A 15,702-nucleotide genomic window follows, 5' to 3' on the forward strand; every position below is an offset into this window, starting at 1 on the left:
TGTAAATTATTATTGCGCGTGCGTAGAAGGGTATCAGTTTATTGTTAGAGAAGTGGGCGGGGTTCTGCAAAGGCTTGGGCTCACCCTGGTAACTGGGACACACTGATTCGTGCACCCCGCCCATCTATCATCATCATCGGTACCCGGAGACAGGAGAGCCCAGGCACGACCTGGGCCGCTGGTAACAGCAAGATGCAGTCGGAAGATGCCCGGTTCCTAAAGAGGTGACAGAGCCGCAGATAGAGTCATAGGAGTGGCAATAGTGCAATCTGCAGTGCAATGGATTGTTACATATTGGGCTAATGACAGGGTGTTTCCTCATTATGGTGCAGACTAGTAATATTTCCCTTATAATGACACCCTGACCCTTCCAAGTGCTACTGTGTGGAATCCTAAACTTAATTGCAAATATGTAATAGATACAGAAGGTTAGGGGATCAGGGCTGCCATCAATGGCCCTTGGATTCTGTACTGAGCTTTTTACATTAAAGTGCAAGTTATAAGTGCAAAGTGAGGCTGGACTGGAACTCTTCATTGCTCAAAGAAATGTGTGTGTGAGCAAGTGCCATTTTTTGCATTCGATCAGGGGTCGCCAACACCCTCCTTCCAGAATTTAAAACAGTAGTAATTTAAAAAAAAAAAAGTAAAAAATAGTCATTTATTAGGACAAAAACAGCCTAACATGTCACTTGCCTAATAGGGCACTTACTCCTAGCCTATGAGTAAGCGCCTCATTCTGCATGAAGTGCATTAGGCTGTTTTTGTCCAAATACATTTTTAACCTTTAAATTATTTGCACCACTGTTTGAATTTTCTCATGGTGCTCGTATTTATGTTGTTTGTTGTTGATATCCGGTAGACTGAGGTTCATATAGTGAGATCATCCATTAAGGCTTTATTCATTGCATTTAAAAGGAGAACTTAAACCCTAAAAATGCATATGGCTAAAAATTCCATATTTTATATACGGAACTTATTGCACCAGCCTAAATTTCTAGCATCTCAATAGCAGCAATTAAACAAAATGTTAAACTTGTCGTCGGGGGGGGTCACCATCTTGGAAAGTGACTGCAACAACTCACATGCTCAGTGGGCTCTGAGCAGCTGTTGAGAAGCTAAGGTTTGTCTGTAATATAAGTAGCAATTAGAAAAGAGGATGCACACCCTTAAAAATATATAGTGCAAGGTGCTAATCCACAGGGAGGCTCCCCACGTGGGTCTCCAAATCTATTATTATCTATTACAGAAATCAAAAGTAAGCCCAACACGTTTCGACCATATTGGTCTTCCGCAGGGGCACAAATAACAAAAAAAGAAAAAGGCAGTCTGTAATATAAGCTGATGTTACAAGGCTGGTTATTAATTTCTGATGCTAATTGCACTGGTTTCTATGATGCCATTTATTAGTTTTCTGTATTAATAACTAATCAGCCTTATATTGTGACATTTAAATGTATCTGATAAAAGAAAACATAATTGTAAGCAACGTTCCAATATACTTTTATTAAAAAATGTTTTTAAAGTAATCTTTTAAAACATTTGCTATTGAAAGCAGCATTTGCTTAACTCCTGTTGTTACTTTTTAAACAATGTTGCAAAAGCAGAGAATAGAAAGGGACAGACAAACACTACTTTCAATAGCAATACATATACAAATAAGTTAAAAACCATAGACAATTTGTAATGAATTTATATTTGCAAAGTTGCTTAGAATTATATTTTCTTTTATAAGGAAATATGTATATCTTTTTGGGTTGACGTTCCCTTCAACCAAAGTGCTTGCACATGCAGTTGGTTGGTAATTGAAAATAGCTCTTACTACAATTTGATTCAGGGACTGGTTAGATTGCCATCTTTGAGTCAAGCAGGAATCTCTCCCTTTCGGATCAATTTAAAATGGCTTCTGATAATATTTTTTTGCCTAGGGCAGAATATTTAATTAGATATAAAGCGAAGTCTAAGGGAGATGGCCTTTCTGTAATTCTGAGCTTTTTGGATAATGGGTATCCAGATAACAGATGCCATACTTGTATAAATACATTGTCCGTTTCATATGTATTGACCCCGGAACAAGGCAGAATAAATGCAGTATGATCATATATACCTCCATCCTGTTTACTGTATTGCTTAGACTCCCCAGCACTTAATTAAAATCTACCCATGTCTAGCTGACCTATGGTGTCTTGTTCCAGAAGGTTGGCTAGGGTTATTTGTAACCCAGTAGTGCCAGTGGTTTCACAGCATTATTTGGGATATATTATACCCCGAGGATGGAAAAAGTCAGAATCCGAAAATCCGGCATCTCAAACCTGCCGAGCTTGTATATAAGTCAGTGGGAGAAGTCCCAAAGATATCCTGATCTGCGCTGGGTTTCGTGTAATGAGTTTTTGGTCAAAAATCAGAAAAAAATCCTAGTTTTCCGCTGGATATCCAGAAAAAAATCATACAATTAGAATTTTCGTACGATTTTTCGTTTTTACTTTTTTTCCCACACTGGGATTTTTCGGGAAAATGTATTGATAAAAAAGGAGAAATAACCGGTGTGAATTTGGTCGGAAGATTTCAGAAAATAATGAAATAATTTCAGATTTTGAGAAACAACCCCTTAAATGTAAGTACACCATCCTACCCACATCCTACACAATGAACTTTGTAGTGTATAAATGTAGGGTGTTTTCCAGTATTTTTTGTAAATTGGAGCTACTCTACAAACATCATGTCATATACAGATACTGACATATTAATAACATAATGGGGATTGTTGTTTTTGAAGAAAGGTATGTTCTGCTGTTGCATGACTCTAATTTCTATTACACATTATACTTTTTAATTTAATATTAGTGACATTATTGACTTCTTCCATATCTTCCATACAATAAATTTGCAGTGCCTGCTTTCTGATTGGAGAATATGCATCACATTGCTGTGAGCCCTCGTATGTATAAATATTGAATGGAAGAAAGTATAGTTTGTACTAAATACTTTACCCCCTAGACCTCAGTTGCTGAACTGCTGTGGCAAAGAATTCAGAAAGTTCCTTAATTTTCAACACTTTCTAATCAATTTATATATCATAATATTGAAGTGCTAACCACATTCCTGCCACCATTAAATAATAGCAATCAGCTCCCTAAATCTAAATTTAAATCAGACTTTTTCCACTGACATCTGCTGACATTTTCCGGAACCAAAATAAATGTTACCTGTCCCGTAAAGATGTAGATGACATGGCTTTTACGACCTGTCAGCGGGTTAGCTAGTATTGCAGTGAACACCTGGCTTATTCATTAGGCATTCTTTACATGTCAACATATATGTTAGGTAAGGGCTTGCTGGCCTCTATGTCAAAGTGCCCTTTGTTAGTGGTATAATTCAGCACTATTTGTTGCTTTTTTGTGGATTTTGACCTGCGGATGATGAGAACAATTTGAGGCTTATTGCTTAGCCTCTCTGAACGATTTAAAAGGAAGAGGCCACTGCAAAGTGTTAATCAAAAGGCATGGGATTTTCCAAAAATATCAGTATAGTTACAGAAAGTGTTATATTTAAAGTAGACCTGTCACCCAGACATAAAAAGCGGTATAATAAAAGTCCTTTTCAAGTTAAACATGAAATCCAATTTCTATTTTTTTGTTAAACCATTCTTAGCTGTTGTATGTTCATTTAAAAATATCAGCTGTCAATCAAATATTGTCTGCCCCTATAGAGGCAGGGAAGACAATTACTTTCACTTTCCATTCAGCACTTCCTAGATGTCACTGCTCTCCCCACATTCCCCCGTTCTCTTTACCGTTTAATTGTGTAGCCAGGGCATGGGGATGGACATCAGGTCCCCCATTCTGGAGCAGAAACAATATTTTGAGATGATGCAAAGCTTGCCTTAATAACAGTGTCCACAAAATGGCTCCTGCCTGCTCACTATATTTATGAATTCCCAGAATGAAGGAAACAAAATTCAAATAACTTATGTTGTGTAATTAAAGCTCATTTTGCTTGACTAATGTGATAAAATAGGATTTTGAAAAAAAAAATTTTGTGTGACGGGTCCCCTTTAAGTCAGAGAATAAGCTGTGTTAGTATAGGCACAATGCATTCTAAGCACCTACTGCAGGATTGCTATCTGTCAATTATTAAACTAGGCAGTATAGTTTAGTTGGGTTGGGTTAAATGTAATGTGCAAACAACTAGGTGACCGTTAAAAAAAGGATAAAGTTTAAATTCATGTTGAGAATTCTAGCATATTCCATTTGTGTAAAGTAATAACGTTCCTCTTGGTCCTAGCAAGAATCAAATACAAATACCTGTACATTTTTTGTAAACATTTTTACATGCTGTACTCAGTAGACACTTTCTTATGAAATCACTATTATTTAATAGGACACTAGTTTCTGATCTTGCTTAGTGCAGGGGACAACTGTGTTATTTTTCACGGTATGTCTATGTCCGGACCATCCGTTAAATGGTATATTTACTGCTTTACTTTAGTTGCTAAGGCCTGAACCATTTACCTTCCGTCTTTTAAAGGAATTGTTCAGTGTAAAAATAACTGGATAAATGTGCAAAATAAAAATATTTCTAATATAATTATTTAGCCAAAAATGAACTGTATAAAGGCTGGAGTGACTAGATGGGTAACAGAACAGAATACAACTTCCTGCTTTGCAGCTCTCTTCGTTTCCAGTGATTGGTTAACAGGCAGTAACCAACCAGTGACTTAAGGGGGCCACATGGGTCATAACTGTTTGCTTTTGAATCTGAGCTAACTGCTGATGATCAATTGCAAATTCACTGAACAGTTATGTTCCATGAGCCCCCCCCCCTTCAAGTCGCTGACTAACTCAGAGTTAGAGAGCTTTAAAAAAAGCAGGAAGTAGTGTTCTAATCTGTTAGACATCTGCTCACTCCAGTCTTTATACATTACATTTTTGGCTAACTATATTAGAAACATTTTGCACAGCCTATCTATTTACCCAGTTTTATTTTTACACTTAACTGTTTCTTTATGCAGATATTTAATACAACTTGAAGGTTAGAGATTTTGAGACACTGAGCCAGCTTTTAAGTTTTTTAGCTCAAAGTACATCTTTTTGAAAAGATCCCTGTGATACTGGATCAATTCAGTGACTGGTTATTTTTTCTTGTGGTATTTGTGGCACCAACAGACATTGATCATGTTTTCCTGGCAGCACTAACTTATTACTAATAATCAGCTGCATATTGCTTGCCACAAACACCCAGTGCCTGAAGCGCTACATACAGTTATGGGAACTAATGAAACCCAGTACAAAATAATTGGATCACTATAGCATATTATATTGAAGCTGTCTGATTATTAATTCAATATTACATTTGTTTTTCTTACCAGGAAAGTAAAAGAGGGTAACATAGATGTCCATCCTACTGAAAAAGCACTTGTCGTTCACTATGAAGTGGAAGCCACAATCCTTGGAGAACGGGGGGATACCATGCTCGGAGAACGTAAAGAGTGTCAAAAAATGTAAGTTGTGTTTTTTGTTTTTTTTTGCTTCAGTCTATATACCATACCAAATCTGTATGGACAGCTTTGGTTAACTGCAAGAAGTTTTATTTATGTATTATTTGTGCAGTATGCAGCAGGTATCAGTATTGGTCTAATTATTATTATTATCATGTATTTATAAAGCACCAAAATATTCTGCAGGGCTGTACAATAAATGTAAACATAATGGTACTGTCTATTGCTTGTTCAAGGACATATTAAACTGTAGTTAATAATTTCAAAATGTATCATCCCCTTAAGTTCACTGTAATGGAGACAGAAAACAGACAAATAACCACCTATAAAATAAGAGATATTTTATTTTGTAAGATTGTGAGACTGACAACTGCCTGGGGGTAGGCTGGCACATAAGCAAAAGTTACTGTTAATAATGCTTGAAATCAATTTGATGTTTTTTTTACTCATTTAGCATACATCTGAAAAGCCTCAATGCAAATACAGATATTTCCTCTCTTGCACGGAAAGTGGTGGATGAATGTAAACTTATTCACCCATCAAAACTTGTGGAAGTGGAGCAGTTGCTTTATTACCTCCAGAACCGTAGAGATGGATTGCCAATTAAAGGTGAGATATGCCTTGATACTGGCACTTCCGACCCATTATGTATATACACTACAAGTTGTGGTATAGATTCTGCCGGTGATTTGTTGGGTTTTTTATCTGATGCCTCAGATAAAATTATAAATTAATTGTACAAAAAGTGTAAAAAAAAATCATGTTTTGAATCTGAACTTGTTTTTAGACTTTATGGTCAAGTTACCAGCTGTGTGTATATAAAAAACAAAACCCCCAGCCAGACTTAAATACAGTCCTGTTACCAAATGTAGTTGGCAAGTGTACAGTGGGGAATTTTGAGGCAAAGACACGGAAATTTCAATATTGAATTGTATCTCTTCTAAAATATTTAATTGTAAGTAAGGGTGAAGATTCATGGAGCTACTAGTAGCAGCTACTTGTGGCTACAAAATGCCAAAAAATACAGTAGGGGTCTATTTATTAAACCTTTTTCTAGTCAAGTTTTTAAAGTGGAAAAACTGGAATTCTAGAGGAAAAAAACCCAGAATTTTTCAAGATTTATTTTGCTCTGAAGCTGCTAAAAATCCAAATCCAAAAGTACTCTAAAACCTGTCAAAATCACTTAGAAGTCAATAGCAGACGGCCCCTTTAACAATTGGAACTTGTTTTTCAATATTTTCTGGCTTTTAGCGCTGTTTTTTGTACAATAATCTAAAAAATTAGCATTTTTCTGGCCACAACTCCAGTTATTTGAGCATCAATTTGAAAAAATAGCTATGACAATTAGCTGCTACTAGTAGCTACCATTAGAAGCTCTCTTAGGCTAAGGCCACACTAGGCGATAGCGCCGCGATTTGACTCACGGCGACTTTTCGCCGCGACTTTTAAGCCGCAATCGCTGGGGAAACTTTTGCGCTCGCGTCTATGGGGAATCGCGAAAAATCGCCATCGTAAAAACACACGCGGCGATCTTTTCTCTACTGTCGCTCAAATTGCCTCGCTAGGCGATTTCGAGCGACAATAGAAAAAAGATCGCCGCGTGTGTTTTTACGCTGGCGATTTTTCGCGATTCCCCATAGACGCCAGCGCAAAAGTTTCCCCAGCGATTGCGGCTTAAAAGTCGCGGCGAAAAGTCGCCGCGAGTCAAATCGCGGCGCTATCGCCTAGTGTGGCCTTAGCCTTAGGGGTGCTGCACTAATGCGGCCAGTTGAGAAACTCACCTTAGGCGGCAGCGCCCCACTGGGTACCAGGAGCCATTTTCAAAACTGGAAAATCTGTTCTTCTAGCATCTGCTCTCTGCGCTAGCATCCTTGCCCTCTCCGCTGCCCTCGTGGACCCCCCGGACCCCATTTGGCGCAAAAAGGTGAGCAGAAAGTTGGGGGACAGCAGCAACAACAAGCTGCCTCAGGCGGCGGAGGGGCCAGGATCTCCCCTGAGCTCTGTGTGTTTTTACCCTCATACTACGTAAACAGTGTGCAATACTAAAATCTCAGAGTGCTTGCCTCTATTATATTGAATGTAGGGAGCCTGTGTTGTTTTAAGCCTTCCTTGTACCTTTAGTATTAGGACTAGGCCAAAGTGAGAGGCATTCTGTAAAAACTGCAGTGAGGGCTGGATTTGTCAGCTAGAGCAATATTGCACATGGAAGAGAAAAATAGCTTTATATTTTTGAGTCCTCAAATAAAAATGTAAAGGTCACATTTTTGTTTTATGGCAATAATCTCAATTGTCCATTAACAATCCAGTCCCAAAAACCTGATTTACCATTATCTTCTGATTCTTCACTGGACTAGTGCCCACATAAATATGACTATCATGTATTAAAATATAATGCATATTGCTGCTTCTCTGCATGCTATTTACTTTAACAAACTCTATGGACTTTTATCCTTGTGTGTTTCTTTTACTATAAAACCCCCCCATTGCTTTCTGCTCTGTTTGTTTGCTGTAGGTAGTATATGTAATAATGTCTCAGAAACTATAAAACCACTATTCTTTTTTTTTTTTCCTCTCATGGGCAAAACATAGGTTCATTATGTTCTTTACAATGTTATTGTATTTTGAAGTATTATCTGAAAGGATTTCACCTATAAATTTGTAGTCCAGGTGGTCTGGCTTTATTCTCTATCTGGTGCTTATGAGTAAACTATTTGATGTGCTTTTAAAATAGTAATAGATGCAGCCTACATTTTGTTCAAAATAATAATAATGTGAGTACCTGCTAGCCTTTCTGTTTTTTTATTGAATGCTTGGCAAAAATAAAGCCTCCTCAGTCTTTTCTCTAAGCTTTTAATAACAATAACATTAAAAAAAAGGTTTAATATTAACTGAGAGCACTAATGCTTCCCAAAGAGCTGCTTCAATAGATTTCTCTTTTTTTATGTATTGTCATTTAATGCCTCCTAGTTAAAACCAGCTGGGAAACGCTCATGTTTTGCTGAATAACTAGTATTTTTTATGTGATATTTCTAAATTCCTACATTTGTGTGTTCTTCCCCCCCCCCAAAGTGCAAAGTATTTCTCAGTTAAACCCGTGCTTTGTTTTTAAGGCTGTTTTTACCACTTTGCACGAGCTTAATGTAAGCCAGTGTTTCATTTCCTGCTCAGTATCATCCAGTCCAGCGGGTGACAATGCTCTGACTTAGTTGCTGCTATAAAGCCAAAACTAGGAAAGAACAGTAACATTGTTGTAAGATGAGCTGAAGAATAAATACCGTGATGAAATGTCATCCTGCTTTTGGTTAGCATTAAGTGAAAAGGGTGATATTTTATTAAATGTTTTCACGGCAGTGCAAATGTCATGGACACGGTTTGAAATAATGTTTGGGACAAAAAAGAAAGGCCAACTAAGCATCTTAGAGGAACATAGAAAATGTTCAGCAGAGTTAAGGAACCAATATAATATCCTAATGCAGAAGCAAGTTGAGGAGTTATGTTCGGTGCCTTTGGGCGGATTGAAAGGTTCCCATAGAATTGTGACTGAATCCACTCGGATTAAATGTGTCTGCGGTTTTTAGACCTCTTTATGAATGTAACTGTTTGGAAACAGCTGTGCTATCTTTTTCCAAGCAGTGGGAAAGTTATCCAACAAAGCTACGAAAATTGTTTGTGGACCAAAATACAATTATGTGAAATCAGTGGAACCCGTGGGCTGGCTAAGACTTGTAAAACGAATTTGTGGGACACAAACAGCCCTGGGATTCCCTGTGTCCTATTATAGCTTGCATATTATGTGCGTATTGTTTAGGATCAATGGCTTTTGTTTAACACAACCAAACAAAACGTTGCTAACAGCAGGTCATTCTATAAAAATATTACAAATTAATGTAAAGGTGAACTACTCCTATAATTTAAAACTAGATTGCAGTGTTTTACTGATAGCGGAGAATGGTGTCACAAAAAACAGCTCTTATTGTCATAGATAAACACAAATAAGCAAGGAAGACTAAAGGGGGAATGTAATTAAAAATTGCAAGCTATGTTCAAAATGGTGCTTTTGCGAATGTTTAGCGCTGCTCGCAATGTAAAATTATTCACTGGGGAATATTACATCACTCATTATCGCTAAGCAAAGGTTAGCGCTAACACCTGCACGGGGGATTCGTTCAATATTTTGTCGCAAGGTGCACTTTTATTAAATACACTGCAAATGTCTGCAAAACCATTTGGTCACAAACTGTGCAAGGAAGTCGTTGAGGACTGTAATTGGTCAAAAAAGACGCAAAAATATGGTCGCTAACATTCACAATGGACTTTGCAAACATTTTTTCCGATATTACATTACCCCCGTTAGTGTGTGCCCCTCAATAGGCTTTTCCTTCATAATTTGAGGAAAGTTTAGGGGAAAATAAATGGTGGGTAAAAACAATTATATATTCCTATTCAAGGGGAAATGTAGCACATTTTAATAGCTGTTTTGCATTATATATTTTCCTCTTAACTAGAAAGTATGTGTAGTTTGTTCAGTGTAAATCTTCAGAATCTTTGATTTTATACACATGAAAGAGAACAGCCGTAGGTTAATTGTTGTGACCACTAGAAAAGTCTATAGAGAATGTCCCAGCCGAGATAGAAATTTGACAGTATATTAAATAATTATAAAGTGAAAGCTGCTATAAACTGCATGAGAATGATGGGGGGGGGGGGAGTTGGGTTAGTTGACTTTAAGGGGCACATTTACTAAGGGTCGAATTTCGAAGTGGTAAAACGTCAAAATTCAACAATCTAAGTTTTTTTTTGGATTAAATTTAGCCATTTTTGATCAAATTCAAATCGTTTGATTCGAATGATTTGATCGATCAAGCGATTTTCCCAAAAAAAAACTTTGACTTCTAAAAACTTAGAAGGTTCTAGGAGGTCCCCATAGGCTAACATAGCAATTCGGCAGGTTTAAGGTCGCTAAGTGTCGAAGTCAAAGTTTTTTAAAGAGACAGTACTTCGATTTTCGAATGGTCGAATATTCAAAGTTTTTTTCAATACGAATCGAATTTTGGTTTATTCGATGGTCGAACTACCCAAAAATTACTTCAAAATTCAGTTTTTGAATTCGAAAATTCTCTTAGTAAATGGGCCCCCAAGATTACTCAGGTAGTTTGCCACATACCCACTAAATACTGCTTATCTATGTTTCTCCATAACATATTTTGCAAACTTTTCTAACAGAGAAAAAGGAGAAGAAAATTAACAAGCCAAAAGACCCACCACCGTTTGAAGGAACGGAGGTAAGAAAATGTGACTGGAGTAAGTCTAATAAGGAATTTTTGTGTGTGTGTGTCAACATTATCATTTATTTTTAAAGGAGAACGGAAAGCAAATTAAACTTGGGGGTGCCAAAAGTTAGGCATCCCCAAGTGATTATATTAACTTACTTGACACCCCTGACCCCCGGTGCTCCTATCAGCAGAAAACTGCACCAGCCGACCAACTTCTCTCTGTGTTCTCTGCCCTGGGAAATTTGAAAACAGAAGAAGCAGGAAGAGAATCGCTCTGTGCTGCTTGTTGGAGGAACCCCCAGGCTGGTGCAGATTTCTGCTGATAGGAGCACTGGCCCAGGGTGTCGGGTAAGTAAAAATAATCAATTGGTGCCTAACTTTTGGCACCCCAATGTAAATTGGCTTTCCTACTCCTTTAAATGCCAAGTTTTGTTCTGTAGCTCAGTTGTAAGGAAACGTTTGCCAAACATGGTTAGATTTGGGGGGGGGATTTTTTTTGAAAGTTTAACAGTCTTTATTTGTCTAATTCTAATTCATTTGGACACATTTTTCACATCAGTCTCTGCCCCAATGGAATTTTCAATTTAAGGCCAATGGCAAAGTTGTCCTAAATGCAATTTATGCATCTTTAGCATTTCTGCATCAATATTTGCTCTGTGTGTCCACTAGCAGACGCTCCTCAGCCAATCAGTGAACACACTTAGGAGGTCCAAGAAGCAGCTGATCATGTTTTCTCTGGGATGTATATGCCAGTGGAGAAAATTATCCATCTACCATTGGCCTATGGTAACTGTCACGCACACACTTTGCTCAGATTTGTTAGGACCCAATTAACATTTTTTGGAGTATGGAGGGAACCCAGGATTCTTAAAAGAGAAAAGATGTGTAAAAGATACCCACTCCTTGATATAGCACTCAGGTCAGATTCTCAGCAATGCAACAGTTCTATAACCAAAAACAGGCATTCACAGTGAGCTCATGTGTTACTCAGCTGGTTAGTGATCCAAAATGGTCCAACTAGGTGGTATCGCACTTACATTTACAATGTAGATATTCTTTAGACCAACTTGTTGCCTCTACATAGTTGCAATACTCTTTGAAGATCAGAGGTCACCTTAGCCAGTTTTCATGATGCAATTTTAACTTTCTCCTTTGTATATATAAACCAGAGGTCTAGTTTAAAGGCGTTCCTCTGTTCTCTTACCAGTATTTGTCCTTGCTATATTTTCAGATTGACGAAGTGGCTAATATTAATGACATGGATGAGTACATTGAATTGCTTTATGAGAACATTGCTGATAAAGTCCGCGGATCAGCTCTTATCCTTCAGCTTGCTCGGAACCCAGACAATTTGGAAGAATTACTTCTTAATGGTAACAGTTGTTTATTTGCAAGTACATGAGTTGTTTATTTGGCTAGCTGTGGGGACTGCATTCTGTAAACAACTGATTTTTGTGGTTCAGTGGGTGGATTGACTGCTCACACAGTGCATCCCCTGACTTATACCAAATTAATGTGATTACTGAGAATTTAGTGCTTAATTTATCTTCATTTATGTTTTGTCCATCACACAGCCTTTAAGCTAATTCTGAGCTGCTACAGTGATTGTATTATCCACTACTACATTGACTTTGGTGTTACTGTGCCTTTTGACTACATTTTCACGTTTCATGCCCTATAGTTTCGTTTAATTTGTTGATGCTCTTCAAAATGTTAAAAGTTATAGACTACTAGACCAAAAGTGCCAATACCAAAGGATTAGTTCAGTTTGTATTATGTCATAGAATAACCTCTTCTTTGCAACTTTTTAATTAGCCGTCATTCAGTTGCAGGTGAATTTATTTTCTCGCTGCCTACAGCTTGAGGTTCACTGACCCCAACCAACAATTAAAAACATTCATTAGTGAGGCTAAAGTTTTATTATTACTTCCTAATAATTATATTTTAGTTATACTTTATCAGTCCTTCTTTCAAACTGTTGCATGGTTGTCATGGTAAGTGGTACCCTACCAACCAGATTATTGCTAAGATTCCAACCTAGAGAGCTGCTGAACAAATATGTTAAATAATTAAAAAAAAATTAAAGACCAGTTGCAAATTGTCTTAGAAAATCGTTGTTGATATTGTGCTGTAAATTCATTTTTAAGTGAACTACCCCTTTAATAATATGTTTTGACTGTAAATCTCCTTGAAAATGTTGCGATCTGTGTGAATTAGCAACAAGCTTCAACAGTTTTTATTGTGTATGAAGTAGAAAAATTATATGAACTCTGAATATAATAGAAACTTCAAACAGTTTTATGAGTTTTCATGTGTCTTTCTATTTGGCCCTTCAGAAACTGCTCTTGGTGCATTATCCAGAGTCCTTAGAGAAGACTGGAAGCAAAGCGTCGAACTGGCCACTAATATCATTTATATATTCTTCTGCTTCTCCAGGTAAAAACCCCCTCTGAAAAGAAATGCGTTGCACAATCAATTAATCACCGCACTGGGGTCTCAACTGAGCCAGAATAAGGGAATATAATCCATAATTTTGCAACCTATTGTATTAACAGTGAGCTTTAGACAGCAACATAAATAATATGCTGCTGTCTAAAACTCGCTGTTAATCCAATGGATTGCAAAATCATGGATTACCTATTTTTTTAAATTTATTTATTAATTAATTAATTTAAAAAGTGCACTTCGCTTACACTGTTGAATGTGCTGTGGAGGAGATTCAACGTTGCGCCTTTATTGTCCAGTTGTGCTGTTAAAGTGGACTTGTCACCCAGACACAAAAACCTTAACATAAAATCCAATTTCTATTTTTTATTAAAGCATTCATAACTGTTGTAAGCTCAGAGGTGGGGCAAGCCATTACTTTCACTTTCCATTCAGCACTTCCTATATGTCACTGCTCTCCACACATTCCCCGGTTCTCTTCACCGTATAATTGTGTAGCCAGTGCATGGGGATGGACATTGGGTCCCCCATTCTGTTGCACAAACGAGATTCTGAGATGATGCAAGGTTTGTCTTAATAACAGTGTCTACAAATGGCTCCTGCCTGCTTGCTATAATTATGAATTCCCAGTTTGAAGAAAACAAGATTCAAATAATTTATATTGTGTAATTAAAGTTCATTTTACTTGACTAATGTGATAAAATAGGATTTTGAATTATTTTTTGGGTGACAGGTCCCTTTAAGTGCTCTGTTCGGGAAACAATAGGTATATTAAATGAAAGCAAATCAAATGGTAGTAAAAGAAGAGGGGGAGAGAAGTTGGAAGAAGGAAAATAGACACAGGATGAAAAGAAGATAAAGAAGTATAATAAATGGGCAGTGGAGATAATGAGGAATGAAGGAAAGAGTGCTGGAATGGAGCAAAAACTAAATGGGGAAATAGAAGGTCCATATGGAGTGAGTATAGAAGACTAATTACTAGTAGATTAAAACAGCATGTGTCTATAATAAATGCTTGGAGTCCACAGTGTGTTGTGTAATGCTGGGCACCACTGTGTGCCATGAATCTCTGTTGGCCATAATATGCCATGAAATGTGGGGACATAGTATGCTTGTCAACAAAATACTTGTACACCTAGTGCTTATATTCTCTTTATGCTGTTGTCCAACCATGGTAAAATATGTGTTGTTTTGTTAACTGGGAGTGGTGTTTTGGGGGTGTGCCTACAAAATGGACGTGACCAACATGTTTAATGGCATTAATCATGTCCTCCTACTACCTCTTTATTGTGGGAGGTGGCCAAAAGCACTGCTCTCCTTGTGCCCCATTTTATCTTTATGCAGCATTGTAGCACATACATAATTGTTCATATTGAGTTCATCAAGTAATGCAAAATCTGCTTTTAAAATATATGTTGGTAACATGAGGTCAGTTTAAATTTGTGTTGCCTCAGGTTACCTTCCCATCTGCTACAGTTTTTGTAGCTTTTTAGATATTTTCTATTCCATTTGATTGAGTGAGAACATCACTTTCACAACCAATGAAAACAATCTGGTCATGTTTAGCAAAAAATCTGTTTGTCTTTGCCTTTAAGTGATATTCCTGACAGTCATCACTTCACACTGCAGTCTTATATTGCATGACCCCCAAATATCTCAATCATTCGGATGTCTCATTTTTGCCTGTGTGATTCTGTCCAACTACCTGCCCCAATTCAGTCTTCTGCAGAAAGATCAAACAGATGTTTAGTAACCATTAAGATTGATGCATACAGGGAGCAGTATAATTCACAAAATGTCAAAATTAATTCCAACTGTAGTCCAACCAATAACAGATTTTGTACAAACTGACATCCATGTAAAACAGAGACCCTCTTCTACAAGTATATTCAAATAAAACTTCCATAGATGTATCAGATAACAAGGGTGAACCTTGATGTGAGTCAGCACCAAAAAGGCCAATTTACCTTTTAGAGGCACATGAATTACTCATGTACAGATGCACTTTGTTAACTCCTTTCTTTCCTTCTGTAAGCTTCACAATTGGGCCACTTAGAAGTTATTATGTTGTCACTGTTTGTATATATTCCTGAGCATATAGGAATAATACATACTTTTAGGGGGTTATTTATTACAAGTCCAAATGCAAAAAACTCTACTATAAAATCCAAATTTTTAGTGGAAAAAAAACTCACATTTTCCAGAATTTTTTAAACCCTAAAGGTCTTAAAAGTGAGTATAAAAAAGTACTCCAACTCAGACCTGCTTAGTTCATGTAGAAGTCAATGGTAGATATTCCTGATCTGCGTTAGGTTTCATGCAATAATCCAAAGATTTTGTGGTTTTTGGGCAAAAATCTGAAAAATCTGAGTTTTCGCCCAACAAACTAGAAAAATTAGCAGGATTTGAAATTTTCCCGATTTTTTTGGAGTTTTTTCCAGCACAGGAATTTTCAAAACAATGAGGGTGGGGAGGAGAACTAGTGCGGAT

General features: G+C 37.1%; 1 protein-coding gene across 1 annotated transcript in view; it reads left to right on the plus strand.

The window, feature by feature from the left end:
• The first annotated feature begins 35 nt into the window (after positions 1-35).
• kifap3.S (kinesin-associated protein 3 S homeolog) overlaps positions 36-15,702 on the plus strand; it is a 75,401-nt gene continuing 59,734 nt past the window's right edge. Inside the window, exons 1-6 of the mRNA XM_018261174.2 lie at positions 36-224; positions 5,366-5,497; positions 5,949-6,103; positions 10,718-10,776; positions 11,999-12,140; positions 13,104-13,203. Coding sequence (XP_018116663.1) covers positions 193-224; positions 5,366-5,497; positions 5,949-6,103; positions 10,718-10,776; positions 11,999-12,140; positions 13,104-13,203 — 620 coding nt within the window. The 5' untranslated portion in view covers positions 36-192. The remainder of the gene's footprint in view (positions 225-5,365; positions 5,498-5,948; positions 6,104-10,717; positions 10,777-11,998; positions 12,141-13,103; positions 13,204-15,702) is intronic.

Source organism: Xenopus laevis, chromosome 4S (genome assembly GCF_017654675.1).
Source record: "Xenopus laevis strain J_2021 chromosome 4S, Xenopus_laevis_v10.1, whole genome shotgun sequence".
In the NCBI taxonomy this organism is placed as follows: domain Eukaryota; kingdom Metazoa; phylum Chordata; class Amphibia; order Anura; family Pipidae; genus Xenopus; species Xenopus laevis.